We start from the raw sequence: 27,104 nt of genomic DNA, 5'->3' as shown, positions 1-27,104 counted from the left end.
ATTTCGAAGCGAGTTTGAGGACCCTTGATTGGGGGGGGGGGGGGGGGCAGGCGAGCCAGGCAGAGTCCATGGAGGACCTGGGACAACTGTGCAAAAGGGAGGCGGCCCCATAAAACCCTTTATGAGGCAGAGAGAGAGCGCGTAGCCATGGAGATCGAATGGAGCGGATGGCCAGTTCCATGTTCGTAGGTGCTTCATTGTTCATGTAGACTTGCCCTGGGGCAGGGTTCCTACTGAGGCTGCGTTAGTGAATACAGCCCAGCAGAGACTGTGGTCATTATCTGAGACTCTGAAGGAGCCAACAATTACCACTCCTGCCCAGAGAATTATGGGTTAGGGTTAAGGTTATCAATTGAGATCAAGTGAAGCAAGTGGCCAGTTCGTAGGTGCTTCATTGTTCATGTAGACTTGCTCTGGGGTAGCGTTACTACTGCAGCTGTGATGGTGAGGAGGGCCCAGCAGAGATTGTACTATGATCTGAGACTCTGCAGGAATCAACCATTACTACTCCTTCCCAGAGAATTATGGGTTAGGATTATAAAGAGATTCAGTGGAACCGGTTTCAAGCTCATGGGTGCTATATTGTTCATGTAGAGTCGCAGTTGTGTTGTTGAAGAGGACTTGGCAGAGATTGTACTATGATCAGAGACTCTGAAGGAACCAACAATTACTACTCCTGCCCAGGGAGTTATGGGTTAGGATTATAAATGGAGATAGAGTGGAGCCGGTTTCAAGCTCATGGGTGCTATATTGTTCATGTAGAGTTGCAGTTGTGTTGGTGAAGAGGACTCGGCAGAGATTGTACTATGATCTGAGACTCTGAAGGAACCAACAATTAAAACTCCTGCCCATGGAGTTATGGGTTAGGATTGTAAATGGAGATTGAGTGGAGTCAGTTTCAAGCTCATGGGTGCTATATTGTTCATGTAGAGTTGCAGTTATGTTGGTGAAGAGGACTCGGCAGAGATTGTACTATGATCAGAGACCCTGAAGGAACCAACAATTACTACTCCTGCCCATGGAGTTATGGGTTAGGATTGTAAATGGAGATTGAGTGGAGCCAGTTTCAAGCTCATGGGTGCTATATTGTCCATGTAGAGTTGCAATTGTGTTGGTGAAGAGGACTCAGCAGATTGTACTCTGATCTGAGACTCTGAAGGAACTGACAATGACTACTCCTGTCCAGGGAGTTATGGGTTAGGATTATAATGTGGAATGATGCGTGTTTTTGTACTTCTACATATATATATGTGTAATGGGGGTGGCATTTAATTTTGTAATTATGATGTGCAGTAACAACAAAGATACTCTATTTTATTCTTCCTCCGCCAGCTGCTCTCCCCTCTTTTCTTTCCTCCCTTGCTCTACATTCGCTCTCTGCTCCTTTCGTGTCTCCCGCTCCGTTTCCTCAAGTGACCCTGGAAGGAAGGAAGGAAGGAGGGCACCGCAATCTGCTCCATTTTTCACACACATCCATCTCTCTGCAGAAAGGCAAAGCTGTGCCCATGGATGGCAAAGACCTTTGTGGACAGCAGATTACAGGCGTGTGGACACCGATAACGCATTGTTTGCATTGCTGCACCCTGTCCCTTTTTGCTTTGCCTTCCACACCTTCCACCTTCATGCAAGTCTGATATTTTGCTTCTTGTATTTTAACCCTGATGCAAGGAGAGGCAGGGAATACATTGGTTTTTTTTTAACTTAATACACTAGGTAACACTATTGATTATTGTTCCAGCCTTATAAACGCTGTTCCTTGATTGGTTCTATCATAAAAACATGGAAAAGGTTTATTAAATCGCAAACACTTTGTTTCTGCAAGACATCCTGCAATAGCGATAGATTTGCAATGAATATTTCAAGTTTCAACCTATTCAACATAGGTTGTGCCAGTTTCTGGAGTAGAACAACTCCTTTCAAAGCAAAGACCTCACAATCAAACAGGAAATAACACTTTCAAACCAGGAACAGAAATTATTTCAGATTTTGTCACATAGTGTTATAATAATAATAATAATAATAATAATAATAATAATAATAATAATAATAATAATGTCAATTAGTGAGGAGAGCATTCCATCTGTCTATGAATGAGACCCATTTAACGTTCTCCATCCGTCTACAAATGTTCTGCATTCAGGCTTTATTTAAAAACCTGTCACGAAATGCCAGCGAGGCTTTCTTTGAAATGTCACATTCGGAATTTGAGATTGGAAGCCTGGTTTCGCGTTCAGAGTCTGAATATCAACCTCGGAAGGCGTCTCTGCCCCGACTGCACCCCGTTTCCCACAAGGGCCCCCCCAAGAAAAGCAAGAGGCCAGGCACCGAGCTCCATAGGAAAAAAATATTTTTATTTAACAATATATCAGGTTCCATCATGGCTCCGGGGGAAACTCCGACCCCGTCTTGATTCGACGACCGATGGCAACGACTGACGGCGTGGGAACGGGGGGAACGAGAAAAAGTGTACAAAAAAAGGTGAAAAGTGATCAAATGGCCCCAAAATGGATACGAACGAAAAGGGAGCGATGACGAACGACACCGTGGCGGTCCAGGCCAAACCCGGAAGGAAGGACATCCTGAGCCCTTGGCAGCAAAAACCAGCGAGGATGGAGCGCGACCGGGAACAATGGGATGGGCGAACGGGGCCCCAAGGGTCTCCGGCATGGCCCCACAACGAGCCAGCCCCATAAAAAAGAGGAGATGAGCATAAAGGGGGTCTGCGACCAAAGCATCCCCCTCCCTTGACACCTTTGTTCCATTGATTGTCTCAGTCACCAAAAAGGCAGCGGGGAGGGGAAGCAACTGGTCAGGATGGAAAGGCAATGGCTGGGATGGGGTGAAGTGGCCCTAGCAAGGCAATGGAGGGGCGATTGGGAGGGGAGGGTGTCCTCTTGGTGTGGCACGAAGGGAGACTCTCTGGAAGAGACTGAACTAAGGAAGGATTGCAACCCCTCCTTGTTCGTAGCCTATTCCTCCCCTTCCTGGCAAGAGACCTTTTGACCTTCCACCCTTGACCAGCACTGACACCCCCCCCCCCAGGTCTCTGCATGGACACGCAATGGATCCAAATGCAAGAAGAGACCCCTTTTGCCAAGCAAATCTGCAGAACGGCGAATGCAATGTGCAGGAGGTTTCCTTTTCCCAGTGTGTGTTTTTGTTGTTGTTTCTCTTAAGTAAAAAAAAAAAAGCAACTGTGAAAAAAAAAATAATCCAGAGTTTATACAAAAACGCCTTTACATGGTATCTTTCCCAAGGGAAAAAAAGACTAGTTATTTACACAAAATAAAAAGTCCAAAATAAAGAAGATAATTTTTCTTCTGGATGGAGAAAAGGAAAGGAACAGAAGGGTTTGAGGAGGAGCAGAAGCACATGGAGACGCTCTGGAGGACAATGGAAGCCACCTGCCTCTCCGACTTCCTGTTGTAACTTGAATTATGCCACAATTGGGGCAACAAGCCAGTATTTGGGGGGGGGCACAATTGGGGACTGTTTCTCTGGTGGCCTTAAAACCCAATGACGCCTTAAAATGGAAGAATAGGAGTACACGGCACTGCCATTTGGGCTGCGCAAGACCCCTCATTACAATGCTTGACTTGGACCTCTTATTGCCTTTAGCAGGAGGGGATTATGACAGAGATGGGGGGGGGGTGCCTGGAGCCCTTTTGGTCTGGACAGGCGGAGCTAAGGCTTTGGGAATGTGGCAAGGGGTTCGGGGGGGGCACTACTCCTCTTCTTCCGGGTAAAGTAAGGCTTCTGGTGTGACGCATGCAAACTTTAGTAGGGGTTTGGGGTGAGAAGATGGGAAGAAAATGCCCCACGATGCACAGGGTCACTGATTGTCACTCAATTGGCCTTGGGGTCTACCTTTGGGGGGGCACAAAAGGACTAATTTTAACAACAACAGCAATAATAACAGCTGTTGTCGTAGTTCAGAAGGCTTTCACAGCCAGAATCACTGGAGTGTCGTTCTATGGCTTTCTGGGCTATATGGCCAATGGGATCTGGCAGAATTTTCTCCTTTTTTCATTTCGCCTTTGGCTACTGGCATCTTCAGCGGATCTGGTAACAGGAAAGCAAGTGGAATATATAATATACCTGTGGAATGATGTCCAGGTGGGAGGAAAGAGCCATTGTCTGTTAAAATGAACAAAATTTTACTACCAATATTGAAAAATATTAGAATCAATACAGTGACTAATGAAAGCCACCCAGACACCGGAGGTCTCCAGGCTGTAACCAGTCAAGAACCAGTGAGCACCACCCAGACTAAGGATATATCCAAGGCAGCAAACAATTCAAAGGAAACAAAAGCCTGGATACTTCTAAAATAATAATAATCATCTGTCAGCTGCAAAAGGCCACCCGACTCATATCTGCAGGCATTATTCGCCAATACATCACACAGTCCTAGACACTTGGGAAGTGTCCGACGTGTGATTCAATACAACAGCCAGCATAGTGATCTTGTTTGCTGTGTACTCATCTTGTCGTGTATCAAATAATAATAATAATAATAATAATAATAATAATAATAATAATAATAATGCCTCCAGGCAGCATGCAAGCAAGGGCTAGTGAGCACCACCCAGGCTAAGGATGTCTCCAAGGCAGCAAACAATATAAAGGAAACAAAGACCAGGCTACTTCTACGCAATTGCCCGACTCATATGCTAATGGGTGGGTCCCCACTCTAGCTTGCTAACTGCACCCTTCACACTATTTTTCAGACAATGGTTCATTCCTCCCACCCTGGACATTATTCCCCTCCACTTGCTCGACTACCATCAGATCTACTGAAGATGCCAGTAGCCACAGATGCAGGCAAGACAAAAAAGGAGAAAATGCTCCTAGAACACATTGGCCATTCAGCCCGGGAACCACACCACACCCCAGTGATTCTGACCACGAAAGCCTTCAACAATACGGTTGCCAAGGGGAGAGGGAGAAGCCTATGTTAGGGGTATCGGTGGCTCAAAGCTTTCCAATGTTCCTCAACTGGAGAAAAAAAATACAAAACAAAAATATTGCAAAACTATAAACAGAGGAAGGTGGGCTGGACCGACCGCTTCCTCCTCTTCATCAGCGCCCTTCCTCCTCTTCCTCCTCCTCCTTGGGGCCCCATGCCCCTCTGTGCTCCTTGGGCCATGAGCCAGTTCCCTCCCTTAAACCAACACAACATGGCACATGCCCCCTCCCCCTGCAATGCCCCCTCCCCACACATATTGGAAACATAACAATGGACGCAGGTGGGGCAGCCCCAGAAAAGCCAGTCGAAATGGTGGAGGTGGCGATGGTGATGGATGACGATGGTGGCAGCGGCAGATTGCTCCCCGGGCAGAGGAGGGTGCCGCCAGATGTGTCCGAGTTGAGTGAGGAAAGGCACCAAGCCCAAGCAAATGGGCCGCGGAACGTGCTGTGGGTCGGGGGGGGGGGGGGTCGGGGGTTGGAGGAGGGGGGGCAAAGGGGCAACCTCAGATATCGACTCCATCTTGGCCTCCTCTTCCTCCTCCTCCCTCCACAAGTCTCAGGATTACAAAAGCTCCAGACTACAAAACTAAATACTAGGAGTCGGGGGACCCTGCTGTGCCTCTTCGGCCTTCTTCGCCGCTGGCGGGGCCCGGGCGCTCTCTCTGTGCGAGGCAAGCACGCTCACGAGGGGGGAGCCGCCAGGTCCCATTCCGCGCGGCCCGGTCCCATTCCGTGAGCCCCTTCCCCTCGTCCTCCGTCCATCCTCTCTCCGTTGCTCCTCCTCCTCCGGGGGGTCACCCCCGGTCAGACCTTGTAGTAAATGTTTGCGGGGCTCTGTGGGGGCATCTCCTGCACAATGTAGACCGGGTGCCCGTAGTCCCCGCTGACCTTCTCGTAGTGCGGGCAGTAGTTGTTCTCTGTAGTCCGCAAAGGGATGATTATGTCACTGGGCTCGGAGCCCGCGTTGCCCCCGGGGCCGCCCCCGCCCCCGCACTTGGGGCTGGCCAGCGTGCTGAGCGAGAGGGCGGCCGCCCGCTGCTGCGTGTGCTTGCGGTGCCGCTTCCGGATCTTGATCAGGAGCACCACCAGGAAGATGATGATGAGGATGAAGATGACGCACCCGGCCCCGATGGCCGCAAAGACCGCCACCTTCGAGCTGAAGAAACCATCCGTGGGGCTCTGCACATCCCCGGCCCCGTCCTGGTTCACGGGATCTGCAGAAGGAGAGAAGGACCGGTCAGGGCTGGAAGGCAATCCCGCCAAGTCGGACAGTGAGTGACACAAGCACCGCTTGGCCCTCCGCGCAGCCACCGGGATTAGGATCACGCGGCTCGTGCATCAAGGAAACACAGAGCTTCCTCGTAAGCAGCAGCCGTCTTTCGCCTTAGAGACCCATGGATGTTAATCCTGCAGGTACCGGGCTAAAGAGACTCCTCTCTCGGCCATGGGTAAACCTGGACAAAGGCCACACTCTCTCAGCCTCGGAGGGAGGCAAAGGCCAACTCGCACTGAGCTAATGCTCTCAGGTGAACCAAGCAATACGCTCATTCCGGTCAGAAACGCCTCAAAGGCACACAACAACATAAACCACGACAACTAGATCAGAAAACTGCAACGCAGGAAGCCACCCTCACAAGCCTTTCTGCCCAGAGGGAGTGGGCTGCAGGTCCAGTCTTCCTGGGTCTGCCTTTGGGGCCGTGCCACAACCTCCTCATTTGCTCCGAGGGATTCACGCCAGGCCCAATTCTGCCAGGTATCTCTGCTTTCTGTTTTACAAAGTTCAACTCTTGTCCTTCAAATTATCCAGGTGGGGTTGGGAACATGCAAGAAGTGGGTCGCTGGAGGGGAGGCCGAGCAGCAGAGGTTTATGAGCAAGCCAACAGCTGGCCAGGACCGGCAACAGCCCCAGCCTCTCTGGGAACCAGATTACGACTTCCACGGCCATCGAGCGGGTCGGGACTTCCCGTTATCATGTATCGAAGGAGAGTACAGAACACACAGGATGCATGCAGGGCCGGACACACGGATCGGAGGAGAGCACGGAGCAAGTGGGGCGCATGCAGAAATCCGCTTCTTTTCATTTTCCGCCCCCGACGCCGTGCCCGGATCGGGGCGCAACACTCTACCTGGCTTCCCGGGGTCCTCCCCCACGGAGGGGGGCCTGTGTCGGGGGCTCTGGGTGGCGATCTTCACGGTGTTGTCCGACTCCTTGCTGGGCCGGCTAGTGGTCAGCTGCTCCGGCATCACCGCATTGGGATCTGGGAAAGGGACACAAAAGAGAGAAGGGACTCGGGATGAGAGGAGGCGGCAGTGGACCGGGGGGGGGGGGGGGGCTGTTCTTCCCCAGGAGCCACATCATTCTCATTAAGAGACAATTCCTTGTTACTTGCTTCTAGCGTAATAATTTCTATATGTTTACAGGGTGGCCCAGTGGTATGGCAATTTATTAGAGGTTATGGTATTTCAGTCAAATATGTTTCTCTTCCCACAAAGAAACACCTATTTGAAGGCCACCCATCCTGGAAGCCAGCCATGCTTGGGACGCAGCATCATGTGCATGCTGATGATACCAATCTCTCTCTCTCTCTCCTACACAACGGATGCCAGGAAAGCTATGACATCAACCCACATGAGATGGTATTTCTGACTGAGACACAACCAGGGGACTAATGCCTCTCCAGAGCCCCATATTCAGACAACTCTGGTTTCCGTCATTGGCAAACGGGGCCTCTTTGTCGTTGGCTCCTTTAAAAAATCACTTGTCCATACAACAAAGATCCATGCCTCCCCTCTTGGCACTTCAGGCTGGGAGGCTCCAACACAACAACCTTCTCTGGGGCTCTCTCTGCCCCGATGATGATGATGATGCCAAGCTCATTGCCACAAGGGACCGTGGCTGGCTGTTTTGCTCCCTGCAGCCATCAAAATACACTTCCGCCAAACGCAGAGGCTTTGCTGGGCTTCACACTGGAGTGGGTGCAAGCGCTGCTTCCATCTGGACGGGGTTCATTCAGCCTTTTTGTCCATTTTGTGCTGTCGCAGGATCCGGAGAAAAACCCTTGCGGCCAGGACAGGAAGAGGAGTCGCAGAAAGGAAGATATCCTTCGGGAAACAGGTCCTCCGTACATCCATCCTCGGCGCATGGCGATCGCGGGAGACACATGAAGAGCCCAGGCTGCATATATGACGTTTACCATGTCCATGTATCAGAGTTTTGGGACACGGTGTCATTGATATGCTGATGATACTCATCTCTGGCACACCTGATGCCAGGAAAGCTATGGCATCAACCCAGAAGGCAAGCCACATGAGATGGCATTCAGGAACATTGGAAGAACCTTCCTTAAGGAGGAAGGGAGGATGGAAGAAGAGGAGGACGCCTCTAGGAATTTTCTAGGTCCTCCAATATAGCTCTGGCAGACTTGTATTGGAGGACCGGGTTGTATTAGGAGGTCCTCCAATCAAACTTTGGCAGAAGGTGTACCTTCCAATATTATCCACAGTTCCAGGAATGTAACCCCTTGGCAGAGACAGAGGTTGTGCTTGACGTTTACCATACATCAGAGTTTTGGGACATGGTGTCATGCCTATGCTGATGATACCCATCTCTATCTCTCCTACACAACGGATGCCATCAACCCAGAAGGCAACCCACATGAGACGGCATCCAGGAACATTGGAAGAAAGGGAAGATGGAAGAAGAAGAAGAAGAAGAAGAGGCCAAGAACCCTCCTGTTTTCCCCACCGTTCAGCAAAGGGAGCCTCTCCCCACACGCAGCCCAGACTCACCCTGCCCCACTTTCATGACGATCTTCATGGAGCGCGTCTGGCAGACCCCTCCTTCCCGGTTCTCCAGTCCTTCCAAGGAGCCGTTAGACGTGGCTGGAAGAGAAGCGGGATAAGCATCACAAGGGGACCACGACGGAGGAAGACGGGAATGTGGGCAAAGAGGGGCAAGGGCAGTAAGCCCAGACGGGGAGGCCAAGGGCCAATGCCACGTGTCAGGGAGGAGCATGGGGCAGGCACAGAAGACTGGGGGCTTCCACTTCTGATTTCACCATTTATTGGCATTACACTGCGCAACAAAACTTGAGAAATGTTCTGTTCCTGTCTAATGGTGCTGTCCGATGATGGCAACATGTGCTCTAGCAGGATCTCCCTCCCACGGAAACAAAGTTTTGGCAGCTTAATGAACTTTTCCTATGTTTTTGACGATAGAACCAATTAGGAAATGACATGTATAACCCAGGAATGAAAATCATGTTGCATAGTGATAGTCCCCAAAACAGGGAAGGAGCCTGGCCCTGATGTGATTGATTACAGTGTTCCCCCACTTATCGCTGGGGTTAGGTTCCAGGACTACCCGCAATAAGTGAAAATCTGCAAAGTAGGGACATTATATTTATTTTAATATTTATACATTATTTTAGTAGTTACACACTATTTTATGTCTTTATAAACCAATCATGTGTTGATTAATAATAATAATAATAATAATAATAATAATAATAATAATAATAATAATAATAAGTTTATTTATATCCCACCTCCATCTCCCCCGAAAGGGACTCGGGGCGGCTTACAGCAAAATCAAAATACAAGCAATGATAAAATATAAAACATCAAAGGACAAAAACAAAAACCAATAAATCGCCTCCTTCTCCTCCTGTTGCTGCTTGGGCTCCTTTTCTCTCCCTTTGGTTTCTCCTTCCTCCCTTCCTTAGGCTGTAAATTGTAATTTTTTATAATTTATAATAATTTATAACTTTTAGAGTTTATTGAAAAACCGCAAAACAGCGAATCCGTGAAAAGTGAACCGCAAAGTAGTGAGGGAACACTGTATATAGATATAATTATAATATAAATAATATTTAATATATTATTATTGTTATTGTAATTTGAAGATTATCATCATCATCATCATCATCATCATCATCATCATCATCAAACCAATTAGGAAATGATATTGAGAACCCAGGAAGGAACACGGTGCTATTGTTGTTCCTCTCCAAGCGGATACCAAGGCGGATACCCCTGCAAGGGCATTTTGGCTTCTTGTTCTAATGTTATTTGCTATTTTGACGAGTTGAGTCTTGACTGTGGATGAGACGTAGTGAACTGTTGATCAACACACCAAATTTGCAAATGTTTTTATCCAAACAGAGAGCGAGGAAAGGAGTGAGGGGAGAGCGGAAGGAGGCCGAGACCCAAAACGAAGGCGGCAAGCAAGCAGGCCTGGGGCTTTTCTCCCTAAAGAGAGGGCCACCTCACCCCTCTCTACCTACCTCCCTCTTTCCTTCCTTCCTTCCTTCCTTCCGTCCCTCAGACAGCCCCCCCCCCCTCCATCTGCTGCCGAAAGAAGGAGCGAACGTGCAATTACCCCCAATCACAGGCACGGCTTTTGTGCGGCTGATTAATGTAAACCCAGCCTTCTGAAACGGCTGTAATTGCAGGGCAAAGGCTGGCTGAGCTCCCTCTAATTTCAGGTCACCCGCCCGCCCTTCGCCTTTCCCTTTGCAACACAACAGCCCAGTTTTATTTTAAACTCAGACTGGGGGGAGCCACCGCTTTTCATGGCAGAGAACGGGCCGACGGGTGGACGAGCAGCGGAAAACGATATCTGGCAAAAGGGAAGTGGCGCAGGCACTGGGGTGGGCTTCAGAGGAGAGTGTCCCGGGTGAAGTGTCCCTACAAGGACAAGAAGGATTCAATCATATCCCGTATGAAGAAAGATTATGTATTTGTGGCAGCCCTGAAGTTGAAAATTTGAACCACATTTTGCACAACTGTAACCTATATAAAAAAGAAAGGAAACAATACTTACGGACTTTTATTGGTAATAAAACAAGCTGGGCTATTGAGGCCAAAACTTCATTTTTGTTAGCCGGTTATAACCCCACTCTGACAACAAAAGTGGCCCTGTATTTGTTTAAAGCTGCTAAAAGGAGATCAGAGTACATAGATCAGGTTGGGGTGCAGTGCAGGGGAGATGAGGATAGTTGATGCATAGATCTTTAGCTAAACTACAATGGCACCAAGCAGGCAGACACCTGTATATCTGTATTTTATTTTAAGTGAACCAGATGTATGTTGTATGTTGTTTTTGTATTATCTGTCTTTGATAAGGCCAACTGGCTAATTAATAAATTGTTGTTGTTGTTGAAGGACAAGAAGGAAGAGGCCACTGCCCTCCCTACAGAAACTATGGGGATCCTTTTCTCTGTCCTATCGATCCTATAATCTCAGGGGACAGTGCAGTGCAGTGTGTGCAGTTAGGGGTGAAGTGTCCCTCCGAGGAGGAGGCCACGGTCCTCCCCACAGATCCTATGGGGATCCTTGTTGCTGTTCTAATGATCCCGCCATCTCAGGGGACAGAGGAGGGGGAGGTCTGGGGTGAAGTGTCCCTCCAAGGAGGAGGAGGAGGTCACTATTCTCTCCAAATATATGTATTAAACACACACACACACACATATATTGTGTGTGAGGATTATTATTGCTGCTGCTCAGTCATTTAATTAATTATTAAATAATATATTATATAATACATCACATATATAAATAATATATTATATATAAATAATATATTATATTTAATTAATATATTATATAATAAATATACAAGAGGATTATTATTAATTTTTGTATATTTATTATAGAATATATTATTTAATACATTGATTATTTAATATATTTATTGGAGCCCCTGGTGGCACAGTGTGTTAAACTGCTGAGCTGCTGAACTTGCAGACCAAAAGGTCCCAGGTTCAAATTCCAGGAGCGGAATGAGCGCCTGCTGTTAGCCCCAGCTCCTGCCAACCTAGCAGTTCGAAAACATGCAAATATGAGTAGATCAATAGGTACCGCTCCGGCGGGAAGATAACAGCGCTCCATGCAGTCATGCCAGTGGACACATGACCTTGGAGATGTCTATGGACAACGCCGGCTCTTCGGCTTAGAAATGGAGATGAGCCCCAACCCCCAGGGTCAGACATGACAGGACTTAACGTCAGGGGAAACCTTTACCTTTACCTTACTATATTATACGTTTATAATTTAATTACACACACTCACACATACCCACACACAGATGAGGGAAGAAGGAGAGGACCACCTGCCCGGGAGGTAGATGGATGTATATAGACACACACACACACACACACACACACACGCACACTGTGCCTTCCCTCCTGAGCAAAGCCTTAGCTTCTGTCTTTTCGGCTCCGGGGAAGCGGGCAGGCATCACCCGCGCCTTGCGCCTGAGTGCGCTTCTTCCCCCAAGACGACCACGGCCACGCAGCCGCCTCCGGTGCTGGAGCACATCCGTCCCGCAAAGGCTCCTTCCATTAAATCAGGGACATTTGCTCACTCGTGGCACAAGGATGCAAGGGGCTTCCTTCCTTCCTTCCTTCCTTCCTTCCTTCCTTCCTTCCTTCCTTCCTTCCTTCCTTCCTTCCTTCCGGGGATCAAGAGCAAAGTCCCCTTGAAATCCCCAGAGAGGCCATGAGGGGGGAGGGGGAGGGAGGGGAGGGGAGGGGAGGGGAGGGGAGGGGGGGCATCTGAGGATAAGGGAGGGAGGGGCACACAACCCCCTCCCCCCCTCAATCTGCTGAAAGTAGAACAAATGATGCAGAGAGGAGACTGTACCCATAACAGGTAAGGAAATGAATGAATGAAAGAAAGAAAGAAAGAAAGAAAGAAAGAAAGAAAGAAAGAAAGAAAGAAAGAAAGAAAGAAAGGGAAATAAAGAAGGAAGGGAGTGAGGAAAGAATGGATGGATGGATGGATGGATGGATGGAAGGAAGGAAGGAAAGAAAGGAGGGATGGAGGGAGGAAAAGAGGGAGGGAGGGGAAAGGAAAGAAAGAAGAAAGGGAGGAAAGGATGGAAGAAAAGGAGGAAGGAAAGAAAGACTGGAGGAAGAAAGGAAAAGAAAAAAGAAGGGAGCAATGAAGGGAGGGAAAGAAGGGAAGGGAAGGGAAGGGAAGGGAAAGGAAGGGAGGGAGGGAGAAGGGGAAGGAAATAAAGATGGGAGAGAGGAAAGTATGGATGGATGGATGAACGGACGGAAGGAAGGAAGGAAGAAAGGAAATAAGAAAGGAAAGAAAGGAGGGAGGGAGGGAGGGAGGAAAAGAAAAAAGAAGGGAGGGAGAGAGAGAGGAAAAGAGGGAAGGAAAGAAAGAAAGAAAGGGAGGAAAGGATGGAAGAAACGATAGAAGGAAAGGAAGACTGGAGGAAGAAAGGAAAAAAAGAAGGGAGCAATGAAGGGAGGAAAGGAAGGGAAGGGAAGGGAAGGGAAGGGAAGGGAAGGAAGGAAGGAAGGAAGGAAGGAAGGAAGGAAGGAAAGAGGGAGGGAAGAAAGAAAGAAAGAAAGGAAGGAAGGAAGGAAGGAAGGAAGGAAGGAAGGAAGGAAGGAGGGAGGGAGGGAGGGAGGGAGGGAGGGAGGGAAGAATGGCAGGAAAGAAGTAAGGGAGGAAGGAAAGGAGAGAAGAGGAGGGAGCAAGGGAGGAAAGAAAGAATGGAAGAAGAGATGAAGGAAAAAAAGGAAGGAAGGGGGGAGCCCTGCCCGTTCCTTCAGGCCCTTCCTTGACTCCGTGGGGCTCCTATGCACCCACAACAAGGAAGGGGTCGTTGTGCAGCCACAGCACCCCACCTGCCACAACAAAACCCCGATCTGTGGGAGAGGAGGAACTGCAAGCAGATCATGCCTCACGCTCTGTGCTCTGCTCTTTCAAAACCCCGTCCTGCTCTCCGAGAAAGCCCCGCACCCCAGGCATCAAACCAAACCGAGCGCATGTGTGTGTGTGTGTGTGTGTGTGGCTGGGGCCTGTGGTGCTTTCTGCGAGAGAGGGAGGGAGGGAGGGGAGGCCTGAAAAGGTTGAGCTGCAAAACACAGCTGCCAGGAGCCAGGAAAACCAAGCCGCAGCAGCGACAAAGGTCAGGAAGGAGGAGGAGGAGGAGGAGGAGGAATGTAAAAGGCAGGGAGAGAAGGCAGAGGGAGGGAAGGAAGAAGGGAAGGAGGAAAGGAGGGAGGAAAGGAGGGAGGGAGGGAGGGAGGCTCAGCGAAATCACATTCACTCTGGTCACGGTCTTCAGACAAGCTTCCCAGACAAAGAGCCAGCCGTGTGCCACAGAATGGCTCCTTCTGCGAGGGGCGGGTGGGGGGCCTTAAGCCTTGGGAGGGACCCCAGAGACACTTCACGGGAGAGACTAAAAAAGGGGTCTGTAGAGGGCGATGTCCTGCTCGGGACACGGCGCCATGGGTATGCGGATGATCCCCATCTGACACCGGAACCCAGGGGAGACAAGGCAAGAGCCGCCACTCAATGTGGCCGGAATGGAGCCCCCGATGGCGCACTGGACTAAAGCCGCATGACTTGAAGGTTGGGTTGCTGACCTGAAAGCTGCCAGGTCTGAATCCGAAACAGGGAGAGCGCGGATGAGCTCCCTCTATCAGCTCCAGCTCCATGCGGGGACATGAGAGAAGCCTCCCACAAGATGGTAAAAAACATCAAAAAACATATAGGAGCCTCCAGTGGCCTAGGGGATAAAAGCCTTGTGACTTGAAGGTTGGGTTGCTGACCTGAAGGCTGCCAGGTTCGAATCCCACCCAGGGAGAGTGCGGATGAGCTCCCTCTATCAGCTCCAGCTCCATGCGGGGACATAAGAGAAGCCTCCCACAAGGATGGTCAAAACATCAAAACATCCGGGCAATGTCCTTGCAGACGGCCAATTCTCTCACTCCAGAAGCAACTCTGGTTGCTCCTGACACGGAAAAAAAAATAAATCAAAAAACATCTGGGTGTCTGCTGGGCAACGTCCTTGCAGACAGCCAATTCTCTCCCTCCAGAAGCGACTCAAGTTGCTCCTGACACGGAAAAAATAATGGCCGGAATTACTAGGTTGCTGTTGATTTTCCAAGCTGTCTGGCCATGTTCCAGGAGCATTCTCTCCTGACATTTCACCCACATCTAGGGCAGGCCTCCTCAGAGGTTGGGAGGTCTGATATGAGCTTACGTATCTGTGGAATATGCAAGGTGGTTGTTTGGGACGCGGCGTCATGGATATGCTGATGCTCCTCATCTCTTACACAGGAGCCCAGTGGAGAGAAGGCAGGAGACATTCAACGTGTTGTCGAAGGCTTTCATGGCCAGAATCACTGGCTGCTGTGCGTTTTCCGGGCTGTATGGCCATGTTCCAGAAGCATTCTCTCCTGACATTTCACCCACCGCTAGGGCAGGCACCTGTGGAATATGCAGGGGGGGAGAAAGAACTCCTGTCTGCTGGAGGCAAGTGTGAATGTTGCCATCGGCCACCTTGATGAGCATCGAATGGCCATTCAGGAGCCGTTCGTTTGTGACTCTGACGAGCTTTGGTCCATTAGAAGGCGCCTGTCCGTCAGGATGGAGGGAACAGGGACGTCGTCCAGGTAAACGAAGCCGGCAAAAACAAAATGGGGAAGTCATGGAGAAGCCCAAGGCCCAGTCTGTGACCGTGATCAACAAAACTCATTCATTCATTGCCAGGAAAACACACTGCCAGTCCTACGATCCCACACAAAGCGGGGTCACGGCACCACGTATTACGGCCTGAGAGAGGCGAAGGAAAACACACCGCGGACTGTTCCGGGGGTGCTTTTACGTCATCATAGTGCGACCACCAATATCCAAAGTGTTTCTTGCTCAAGTTTTAATAATACTGAATTTTACTTGGTTTTTAACTAAGCAAGAGCTAATTCATATAGTATTTTATGCAGTGTTTTAAGGGTGCATCTCGCCATTGATTCATGTAGCATTTTAATTTGTTTATATAGTATTTTAATGGTGTATTTCATATGCAATAATCTGGTTTTCTGTACTTGTTTGTTTGTCTTGTATGTGAACGACCTCTGCTCTAAGCAATGGATGATCATACCACAGGAGCTGGGAGGGGGGGGGGGTCCTCATGTAATATTTACGACAGCTCGAGACACAACAACAACAACAACAACAACAACAACAACAAGTACGCTATGCTATGTAGAGATCGGTACAAAATCAGAATGCAAAGTCATCCAGGATGGGAGAAGGGTCGTCTGAGACCCCCAAAATCTTCAGAGGGGTCAGCAAGAGCCCCTGACTCACATCAATGTGGGGGAAACAACGAAGAAGGAAGCGCACACAGCTTCCCTTGGAGGGAGAGAGGCTTTTCTCTGAAGCCTGTTCAAAGGTCGTTCAGACCATTTGGGGAAATGAATCTTAAGCTCCGAGCCATGAAAGAGAGACCCCTCCCCAAACGCAGGAGAGAGGGGCGCATGGGGTGCCCCCTCCCTCCCCTTTGAAGGCAGCTGTGCCTCAGGGCCAGCGAGGGGGGCAAGGCTGCCGAAGAAAGAGCCCCCCAGAAGCCGAGTTGTGTCTCACGCGTTTTAATCTGTCTTGCACTTTATTATAGGCTTTTATAATATTATTATGTTTATTGATACCTTATTTTTAGAGATATCTACCGCTTTCCCACGTGCCTCGGCCCAACAGCGTACCCCCTCCCCCTCCCCCTCCCCCTCCCCCCGAGGCCCCCAACTCACAGGTGATGAAGTAGTCCTGGAGGCGCTTGAACTCGAGGCCCATGTAGTTGGGGCTGAACTCCTGGAACTTGATGGTGAAGCGGATCTCCTGCTCGGGCCGGTTGCAGGTGACCAGCACGTTGGGGTCCATGACGGTGCTGCAGGACTCGGCCTGCTCCCGCCGCACCAGGTACAGCTTGTAGTACTCGTAGGGCCGAGAGGGGTCCGCCTTCGGGCAGATGATGTCCAGCTTGTCCCCGATCTCCGGGTAGATGACCAGGCCCTTCCCCGGCACAAACCTAAGGACAAAGGAAGGAGGAAGGCATCCGTCAGCACCAAAATACCCCATCTGCTCAAGCGCAATGCAGCACCAAGTCAAATTACCACATTTGCTAGAATAGAATTCAGCACCAAGTCAAATTACCGTATTTGCTAGAATAGAATGCAGCACCAAGTCAAATTACCACATTTGCTAGAATAGAATGCAGCACCAAGTGAAATTACCACATTTGCTAGAATAGAATGCAGCACCAAGTCAAATTACCACATTTGCTAGAATAGAATGCAGCACCAAGTCAAATTACCGTATTTGCTAGAATAGAATGAAGCACCAAGTGAAATTTCCATATATGCTACAGTATAATGCACCACCAAATGTATTCCCCACATTCACCAGCAGATGAAATTACCATATTTGCAAAAGTGCAATATGCCATCACAGGCAATTACCATACAAAGCACCATCAAATGAAATTACCATACAGTAGAGTCTCACCTATCCAACACTCACTTATCCAACATTCTGGATTATCCAACGCATTTTTGTAGTCAATGTTTTCAATGCATTGTGATATTTTGGTGCTAAATTCGTAAATACAGTAATTACTACATAGCATTAATGTGTAATGAACTACTTTTTCTGTCAAATTTGTTGTATGACATGATGTTTTGGTGCTTAATTTGTAAAATCATAACCTAATTGGATGTTTAATAGGCCTTTCCTTAATCCCTCCTTATTATCCAAGATATTCGCTTATCCAAGCTTCTGTCGGACCGTTTAGCTTGGATAAGTGAGACTCTACTGCATTTGCTCAACTATAATTTGCTACCAAATGTAATTGCCGCATTGCCTCGAGTTTAATGTGCCACCAAATGAAATTACCGTATTTGCAAGAGTATAATGCTCCACCGAATCTAATCCCACATTAGCTTGAGTATAAGGCACCAGAAAAATAAAATTACTGTATTTGCTCGTTTATAATGCACCACTGAATGTAACTCCAGGATTAGCTCAAGTATAAAGCGCTATCAAAGGAAATCATTGTATTTGCCCGAGTACACTGCACCATCAAAAACAGTTGCCGTATTTGCACAAGTATAATGCGCCATCGAAGACAATTACTGTATTTACTCAAGTATAACGCACCACTGAATGTAATTCCTGCATTTACTTGAGTATGTTGAACTATCAAATTACCGTATTCAATCAAGTACAATGCGCCATCAAATGTAATTACTGTATTCAATCAAATACAGTGTGCCAAAATCAATTACCGTATTTACACAAGTCTAATGCACCAATGAATGCACCGTATTTACTCAAGTATAATGTGCCATCAAATGAAATTACCGAATTTACTTGCGTATGCTGCCCATCAAGGCAGTTATCATATTCAATGGAGTACAATGTCCCACCAAAGGAAATTATCGTATTTACCCAAGTATAACACACTATCAAAGGCAATTACCATATTTACTTGAGTATAATACTCCACTGAATGTAGCACATTTACTCGAGTATGAAATTACCGAATTTACTTGCGTATGCTGCCCATCAAGGCAGTTATCATATTCAATGGAGTACAATGTCCCACCAAAGGAAATTATTGTATTTACTCAAGTATAACACACCATCAAAGGCAATTACCATATTTACTTGAGTATAATACTCCACTGAATGTAGCACATTTACTCGAGTATGAAATTACCGAATTTACTTGCATATACTGCCCATCAAGGCAGTTATCATATTCAATGGAGTAGTGTCCCATCAAAGGAAATTATCATATTTACTCAAGTATAACACACCATCAAAGGCAATTACCATATTTACTTGAATATAATACTCCATCGAACGTACCATATTTGAGTATCATGCACCATCAAACTTAATTCCCGCATTTACTCAAGTATAATGTGCCACCAAATTAAATTACCATATTTACTTGAATATAATGCACCACCAAATGTAATTATCCCGCATTTCCTTGAGTATAATGTGCACCTCAATTTTGGAGGTGTCTCACACACACACACACACACACACACACTTGGGCTGAGTACCAAACTCAGCTCTTGATGAAAGACAACTTGAGAACAGATGCAAAGGCCACAGAATTCCCTCGAAACACTCAATGCAGACGTCCCTTTGCCCCATGGAAAGGAAAGCGGCAGCAGGAGGAGTGTTAATGACGGCACTGGCTTCACCACCTTGCCCCGCAGGGCCTGCCAGAACATCCCTTTGCCGCTTAATTCTTCTAAGAGGCGTCTGGTTTCCCCCTGGGAATTGTCTGCCGCTCTGCCTTCTGAAATCACAGGCCAGGCCAGGCCTTTGTGCAGGAGCCAAGGAGGCCCAACCAGAGGGCCAAAGCTGGCTCCGCTTCCTTCTTATTATGGTCAGCTTATGGAGGCTTTCCTTTGAGAACCAAGACAGAGGACGCCACAAAAATATTTGCAGAAATAATAATAAAAACATTAATAAAATATTCATAAAATATTTGCAAAAATATCCGTATAAATCTATATATAAAAATGAGTGACGGCATCACGGCGACCGACAAAACAACAAAACTACAGGCCCCCCAACCTCGAAATTTGACAACACAACCCATCATCCACGCCTCTAGGTTGATATAACAAAAAGAAAAGAAAAATAAAGTCCTAATTAGAGGGAGAGCAATAATTGTTTTTATCCAATTGCTGCCAGTTTAGAGGGCTAATCTCTGCCCACTTGGTCTCCTAGCAACCTACTCATCCAAGGGACAGCCAGGCTTCAGTTAGGGCACAGGCAGATTTAGGCCTCACTTAGGTCTCTTCCACATATTATCTAATTTGCACTGGGTTATATGGCAGTGTAGACTCAAGGCCTTAACTACCACCAATTCCTCAATACTTTATTTCCCATAACACCATACTTCGCCACAGCAACGCATGGCTGGGCACAGCTAGTACTTCTAAAATATTCACAGAAATATTCATAAAAATTATATATATATATATATATATATATATATGCTCCACTTGCCTCATTGCCAACAGAACCTCTGAAGACATCATTAGCCTCAGATGCAGGCAAAACATTAGGAGAGCATGCTGCTGGACCGTGGCCATACAGCCCGGAAAACTCACAGCAGCCCATTTAGCTTGGATAAGTGAGACTACTGTATTACATGTATTATTTTACTCTATTATTATTAAAAGGATACATAAGCACATTTACATTGAAGAAGATGAGAATAATGATTTCATCAGAGTTGGACAGTCTTATCTTAAATTTGAGCTTGATGTAAATATTCCAAAACATTTAACCTACTGATGCCTCAATTAATGTAATTTTATTGGTACAGTAGAGTCTCACTTATGCAACGTTCTGGATTATCCAACGCATTTTTGTAGTCAATATTTTCAATACATCGTGATATTTTGGTGCTAAATTCGTAAATACAGTAATTACTACATAGCATTACTGTGTATTGAACTACTTTTTCTGTAAAATTTGTTGTATAACATGATGTTTTGGTGCTTAATTTGTAAAATCATAACCTAATTGGATGTTTAATAGGCTTTTCCTTAATCCCTCCTTATTATCCAACATATTCGCTTATCCAACGTTCTGCTGGCCTGTTTACGTTGGATAAGTGAGACTCTACTGCATCTATTTTTATTTCTGAAATGTACCACCCTCGGCTTATACTGGAGTCAATGTTTTCCCAGGTTTTTTTGTGGTAAAATGAGGTGCCTTGTCTTATATTCGGGTCGGCTTATACTGGAGTATATACGCTACTTGTTAAAATGCTTTTGCAATGTGGGTCCCAGAAGGAAGGCTCTCCCAGGCCCGGGAGGCGGGTTTCTTCCTTGGGCGTGGGATCACCCGTGCCTTCCGGGTGGGGCAGACGGGCTCCATCCCTGCCCCAGATTAAAAGGGAACGCCGGCCCCACCCTCCCTCCCTCCCTCCCACACACATTCCTCTGGGAGGAGAAGCAGATGAAAGGAAGGGAAGGAAAGGCAGCGAGTGCGAGTTCCCTGGGCATAACACACACACACACACACACACACACACACACACACACACACACACAGAGAGAGTCTTGGGGACCCCGGGAGAGAGAGGCAAAGAGAGGGTCCAATCCAAAGAACAAGGACAAAGCCCAGAAGGCGGTCCCAACTCCCAGGCCCCACGGGAGTGAGATAAGTCAATGCACAAAGACACCATCCAAGCCCTCCCAACAGACGGCCACCCGGCCTCACAGACATGGGGGAATTGCGCCATAGAACCAATAACAATAATAATAATAATAATAAAACTATATTTATACCCCGCCACCATCTCCCAGTGGGGACTCGGAGCAGCTTACATGGGGCAGAGGCCCAAAAAACATAAGGACAAAATATAAGCAACATAATACAATCACAATATAAAACAGATAAAACAGTAATGCAATATATCAATTAAAATAATAATAATAAGAAGAAGAAGAAGAAGAAGAAGAAGAAGAAGTTTATTTATATCCCGCCTCCATCTCCCCCAAAGGGGACTCGGGGCGGCTCACAGCAAAATCAGATACAAAACAATGATAAAATAAAATATGAAACATCAAAGAACAATAATAAAAACCAATAATAATATATACACAGCAGCCGAAGAAACACAACACGGTATTAAAACATCGAATTAAAAACAATGAGGTTGCAATAGCGGATAAGCAAGGTGCACATTATGAGTTACAAATTTTAAATAGATAAAGTGCAATAGATTCATTTAAAACAACAATACAGGATAAAAAATTACATTAAAAACACATAAAAGGTAAGACCGTAATAAATACAGAATAGATTATTAAAAACCAAAGGCTCCTAGAGTTGGAAGGGACCCCCAAATGCCATCTTCTTTCCACCATGAAGGAAAAGCACAACCAAAACCCTCCCAACGGATGCCCATCCGGCCTCACAGACGTCATGGAGAAATAGAACCAAAGGCTCCCAGAGTTGGAAGGGACCCCCAGCCCAGCCCCCATCATTCTAGGTAGGAAAAGCATGAATAAAGTACAGCAGTTTCACTTATCCAACATTCGCTTATCCAACGTTCTGGATTATCCAAGCCATTTTTGTAGTCAATGTTTTCAATAAATCGTGATATTTTGGTGCTAAATTCGTAAATACAGTAATTACTACATAGCATTACTGCCTATTGAACTACCTTTTCTGTCAAATTTGTTGTATAACATGATGTTTTGGTGCTTAATTTGTAAAATCATAACCTAATTTGATGTTTAACAGGCTTCTCCTTAATCTCTCCTTATTATCCAGCATATTCGCTTATCCAACGTTCTGCCAGCCCATTTATGTTGGATAAGTGAGACTCTATTGTACAATCAAAGGCGGCCACCCAGCATAAGAATTGCAGAATCCCAGAGACCCCCCCATCCTCAAAAGACCACCCAGCCCAACTTCCTTCTGTCATAAAGGAAGGCACCATCCGATCCACCCTGACAGATGGCCATCCAGCCATGGATATGATAAGATACACTATAGGCTATAATATATCTATCATAGGATCCTAGGGTTTGAAGGCACCCATTCAAGGGCCATCCAGACCAACCCCCTTTGTTCTGCCTTAAAGGAAGGCACCATGAAAGGCTTCCCAACAGATGGCCACACAGACATGGAGAAATAGGGCTATAGAATCAAAGTTCTCAAAAAGCTGGAAGTGACCACCCCCCACCCCGAAAAGAAGGCCATCCAGTCCAGCCGCCTTTATTCTGCAAGGCGGGGAAAGAATCATCGAAGCCTTCCTGACAGATGGCCATCCAAGCCTCTGCTTGATAACAGTAATAATACATAATAATAATAGAATCCCAGAGTAGGAAGGGACCTCCAGAGGTCATCCAGTCCAACCTCACTTATTCCGCAAGGCAGGAGAAGCACAATCAAAACCCTCCTGACACATGGCCATCCAACCTCTACTTAATAACTACCGCATATACTCGAGTATAAGCCGACCCGAATATAAGCCGAGGCACCTAATTTTACCACAAAAAAACTGGGAAAACATTGACTCCAGTATAAGCCGAGATACCAATAAAATTACATTAATTGAGGCATCAGTAGTTTAAATGTTTTTGAATCTTTACATCAAACTGTAATTTAAGATATGACTGTTCAACTCTGATTAAATCATTATTTTCATCTTCTTCAAAGTAAATGTGCTTATGTATCTTTTTAATAATAATAATAATAATAATGAATGTAATAATAATAATAAAAGCAGTAAAATAATAAATGTATTAATAACAATAAAATAGAGTAAAATAAATGTAAAAGTAACAACAATAATAGAGTAAAATAATAAATGTAATAATAATGATAGAGTAAAATAATAAATGTAACAATACCAATAATAATAGAGAAAAATAATAAATATACCATATATACTTAAGTATAAACTGACCTGAATATAAGCCCACCAGGACCCTCACCCGAGTATAAGCCGAAAAACTAGGCTTATACTCGAGTATATACAGTACAGTAGAGTCTCACTTATCCAACATAAATGGGCCGGCAGAACATTGAATAAGCGAATATGTTGGATAATACGGAGGGATTAAGGAAAAGACTATTAAACATAAAATTAGACTATGATTTGACAAATTAAGCACCGAAACATCATGTTATACAACAAATTTGACAGAAAAAGTAGTTCAATACGTAGTTATGTTATGTTGTAATTACTGTATTTACAAATTTAGCACCAAAAATATAACGATATATTAAAAACACTGACTACAAAATGCACTGGATAATCCAGAACGTTGGATAAGTGTTGGATAAGTGAGGTTTTATTGGTATAATTGTTTTATTGTTGTATCATTGATATTTGATTGTTTTATCGGGCTAGGCCCCATGTAAGCCGCCCTGAGTCCCTTCGGGGAGATGGGGCGAGGTATAAAAATAAAGTTGTTATTATTGTTATTATTATTATTATTATTATTATTATTATTATTATTGGATAAGTGAGACTCTACTGTACTTTTGTTGTTGTTGTTGTTATAGACTCCTAGAGTAGAAAAGGACCTCCAGGGGCCATCCAGACCAACCCCTATCAGATATATATATATATATATATATATATACACACACACACACACACACACACACACACACACACAAACATACATAAGTATCAATAATGATAGATACATCATGGAGTCGGAAGGGACCTCCAAAGACTATTCAGTTCAATCCTCTTTAGGCAGGACAACACAATAATAATAATAATAATAATAATAATAATAATAATAACAACTTTATTTTTATACCCCGCCTCTAGATGCTATTACAGGTGCATGTTATTGTTTGTTGATTTATTGTATATTGTTATTGTTTTTGTATCTGATATTTCTGTGAGCCGCCCCGAGTCCCCTTCGGGGGAGATGGAAGCGGGATACAAATAAACTTACAGTAGAGTCTCACTTATCCAAGCTAAACGGAGAGATATACCATAGGAGTGTAGAGTTGGAAGGGATCCCAAAGTCCATCCAGTCCAGGCAGGAAGGCACCGTACAAGTCCTCCTGACAGATGGCCATGCCGCCAAATATAGATGGTGATAATTATATATATCAGATGTCATGCAGATATACATACACACATACATAGATATCGGTATGATAGATATATCATGGAATTAGCTATTCCATTTCTATTTGGAAACCTCCAAAGGCTATTCAGTTCAATCCCTTTCTGGCTTTCCGGCAGGAAGACACAATCCAACCACTCCCAACAGATGGACATTCAGACCTAGATGGATGACCATGAATACGATAGATATGGTTGATACACACAGAGAGAGATGGTAGAGACGGAACATACATATATATATATGTGTGTGTGTGTGTGTGTGTGTGTGTGTGTGAGAGAGAGAGAGAGAGAGAGAGAGAGAGAGAGAGAGAGAGAGACAGAGAGGGGAGGATGGGTCAAAAGTTTTGCCTCCTGTGTCATAAAAATGTTATGAATGAACAGCAGAAGTTGCTCCAGACCATAGCCTGAATTCTCCTCTACACAAAACTACTGTGGTTTGGAGGGCCTCTGTGTGCCCCTTCCAATGACAGAGCTGCTCTTCCCTCATCCTCAACAGCCATTTAGCCCTGATCCGCAGGGATTCCCAAAAGGCTTACCGAGTTACTTAACCTGATCTTAGATGGGAAAAAGTGCCACATCTGGACGGATAACTCATCCAGGGGGGAAAGAGAGAGAAAGTGCACAAGTGCGGACAGGCCGACACATGGACACACACATTCACACGCAGCAGAGGCGGGTTATACATGCATACATTATTATTATTATTATTATTATTATTATTATTATTATTATTATTATTATTATTACTGTATTACTGTATTAACTTCCTTCCATTGGTGTATGATTCAATATGTGCTTTGAAGGGATATATTCCAACAAGCCACAAGGAAAGGCAGATAAGGAATAAATTATGTTGTTGTTGTTATATTATATTATTTTCTCCTGAAGAATGGACAAGAATTAAATTATATTATTGTTGTTGTCATTGTTATATATTACTACTAACACTATTATTATTTTCTCTTGAAGGATGGACAAGAAATAAATTATATTATTATTGTTGCTGTTGTTGCTGTTGTTATATAGTAAAGGTAAAGGTTCTCCCCTGACGTTAAGTGCAGTCGTGTCTGACTCTGGGGGTTGGTGCTCATCTCCATTTCTAAGCCAAAGAGCCGGCGTTGTCCGTAGACACCTCCAAGGTCATGTGGCGATAGGCATGACTGCATGGAGCACCGTTACCTTCCCACCAGAGCGGTACCTATTGATCTACTCACATTGGCATGCTTTCGAACTGCTAGGTTGGCAGAAGCTGGAGCTAACAGTGGGAGCTCACTCCGCTCCCCGGATTTGAACCTGGGACCTTTCGGTCTGCAAGTTCAGCAGCTCAGTGCTTTAACACACCCAAAAGCTAAATAGTGCAACCCGCCTTTATTCTGCCAGGCAGGAAAAGCACAACCAAAGCACCCCAAACAGATGGCCATCCAAGCTCAATAATACTAATAATATTAATAATAACAACAACTATAATAGAGTTGGAAGAGACCTCCAAAGGCCATCTAGTCCAACTTCCTTTATTCTGCCAGGCAGGAAAAGCACAATCTAAGCACCCCCAACAGATGGCCACCCAGCCTCTGCAATAATAACAGGCTATAGAGACTTCCAAAGGTCACCTAGTCCAACCGCCTTTATTCTGCCCGGCAGGAAAAGCACCATCAGATCCCCACCGGCAGATGGCCATGCAGCCCCAGCAGGTGAGAGGCAAACGGAGGCGGCAGAGTTGTGCAAAGAGGTTCCCAGGCTCACGTGGGACCGGCGTTTCGACTGAAGCTGCGCATGAGAAGAAAACAGAGAGAAAGGGAGCTCGGCGCATGGCTGGGAAGGGCAAGGAGGCGTCTCCCTCCCTGGGAAGAGTTTCAAGAGAAAACCCCCGCAGGCCGGCCGCTCGGGAAGGAGGAGGAGGACGAGGAGCTCCAAATGTCCATGGAGAACAACTCTTACAAAATGGCCTTTGTCACAGGAAAGGGCTTCGAAGATGTGCCAAAGCAGCTCAAACACATCTGGCCAACGTTAAAGTTGAGATGAATCCCTTCAAGGGTCGACTGAGAGGAAACTACATTCAAAGATGGAGAGAAGTCTCCATTTCCAGAAAGGCCTATTCATTACATTTTTTCCACAAAGATGGGGGCAAACCTCCATTCGTGGGGCTTCTTTCACAATGACAAGAGTGTCATCCTGCAGGGAAAAGGGTGGACTGAGGCGTTTTCTTCCTTTAAGAGGAATGGACAGGCTACAGTACAACAACAACAACAACAACAACAAACAACAACAACAACACATCACACAGTCCTAAACGCTTGGGAAGTGTTTGACTTGTGATTCTCTGATACGAAATCCAGCATATATATCTCGTTCACTGTGACATACTCTATCTTTGTTTCAATAATAATAATAATAATATCATCTGAAAATACATCACACAGTCCTAAACGCTTGGGAAGTGTTCAACCTGTGATTCTGTGATATGAAATCCAGCATATATATCTCGTTCGCTGTGTCATACTCTGTCTTTGGGTCAACAATAATAATAATAATAATAATAATCTGCACGCATCATCCAAAAATACATCACACAGTCCTAGACACTTGGGAAGTGTTCGACTTGTGATTTTGTGATACGAAATCCAGCATGTCTATCTTGTTTGCTGTGTCATAATAATAATAATAATAATAATAATAATAATAA

The 27,104-nt window shown here is 45.9% G+C and overlaps 1 protein-coding gene across 2 annotated transcripts in view; it reads right to left on the bottom strand.

Annotated features, from left to right (window-relative positions):
- Positions 1 to 2,330: 2,330 nt before the first annotated feature.
- Positions 2,331 to 27,104, bottom strand: part of efnb1 (ephrin B1) — a 35,722-nt gene continuing 10,948 nt past the window's right edge. Inside the window, exons 2-5 of one of the 2 annotated variants that reach the window (XM_062963902.1) lie at positions 16,527 to 16,804; positions 8,761 to 8,853; positions 7,098 to 7,229; positions 2,331 to 6,185 (exon numbers count right to left, since the gene is read on the bottom strand). In XM_062963902.1, the coding sequence (XP_062819972.1) occupies positions 5,776 to 6,185; positions 7,098 to 7,229; positions 8,761 to 8,853; positions 16,527 to 16,804 (913 nt within the window). In that variant the 3' untranslated portion in view covers positions 2,331 to 5,775. The remainder of the gene's footprint in view (positions 6,186 to 7,097; positions 7,230 to 8,760; positions 8,854 to 16,526; positions 16,805 to 27,104) is intronic. The other variant, XM_062963903.1, reaches the window with a different exon arrangement.

This window comes from Anolis carolinensis, unplaced genomic scaffold, assembly GCF_035594765.1.
Source record: "Anolis carolinensis isolate JA03-04 unplaced genomic scaffold, rAnoCar3.1.pri scaffold_12, whole genome shotgun sequence".
NCBI lineage: Eukaryota > Metazoa > Chordata > Lepidosauria > Squamata > Dactyloidae > Anolis > Anolis carolinensis.
This window is presented reverse-complemented; position numbering and strand designations above follow the sequence as displayed.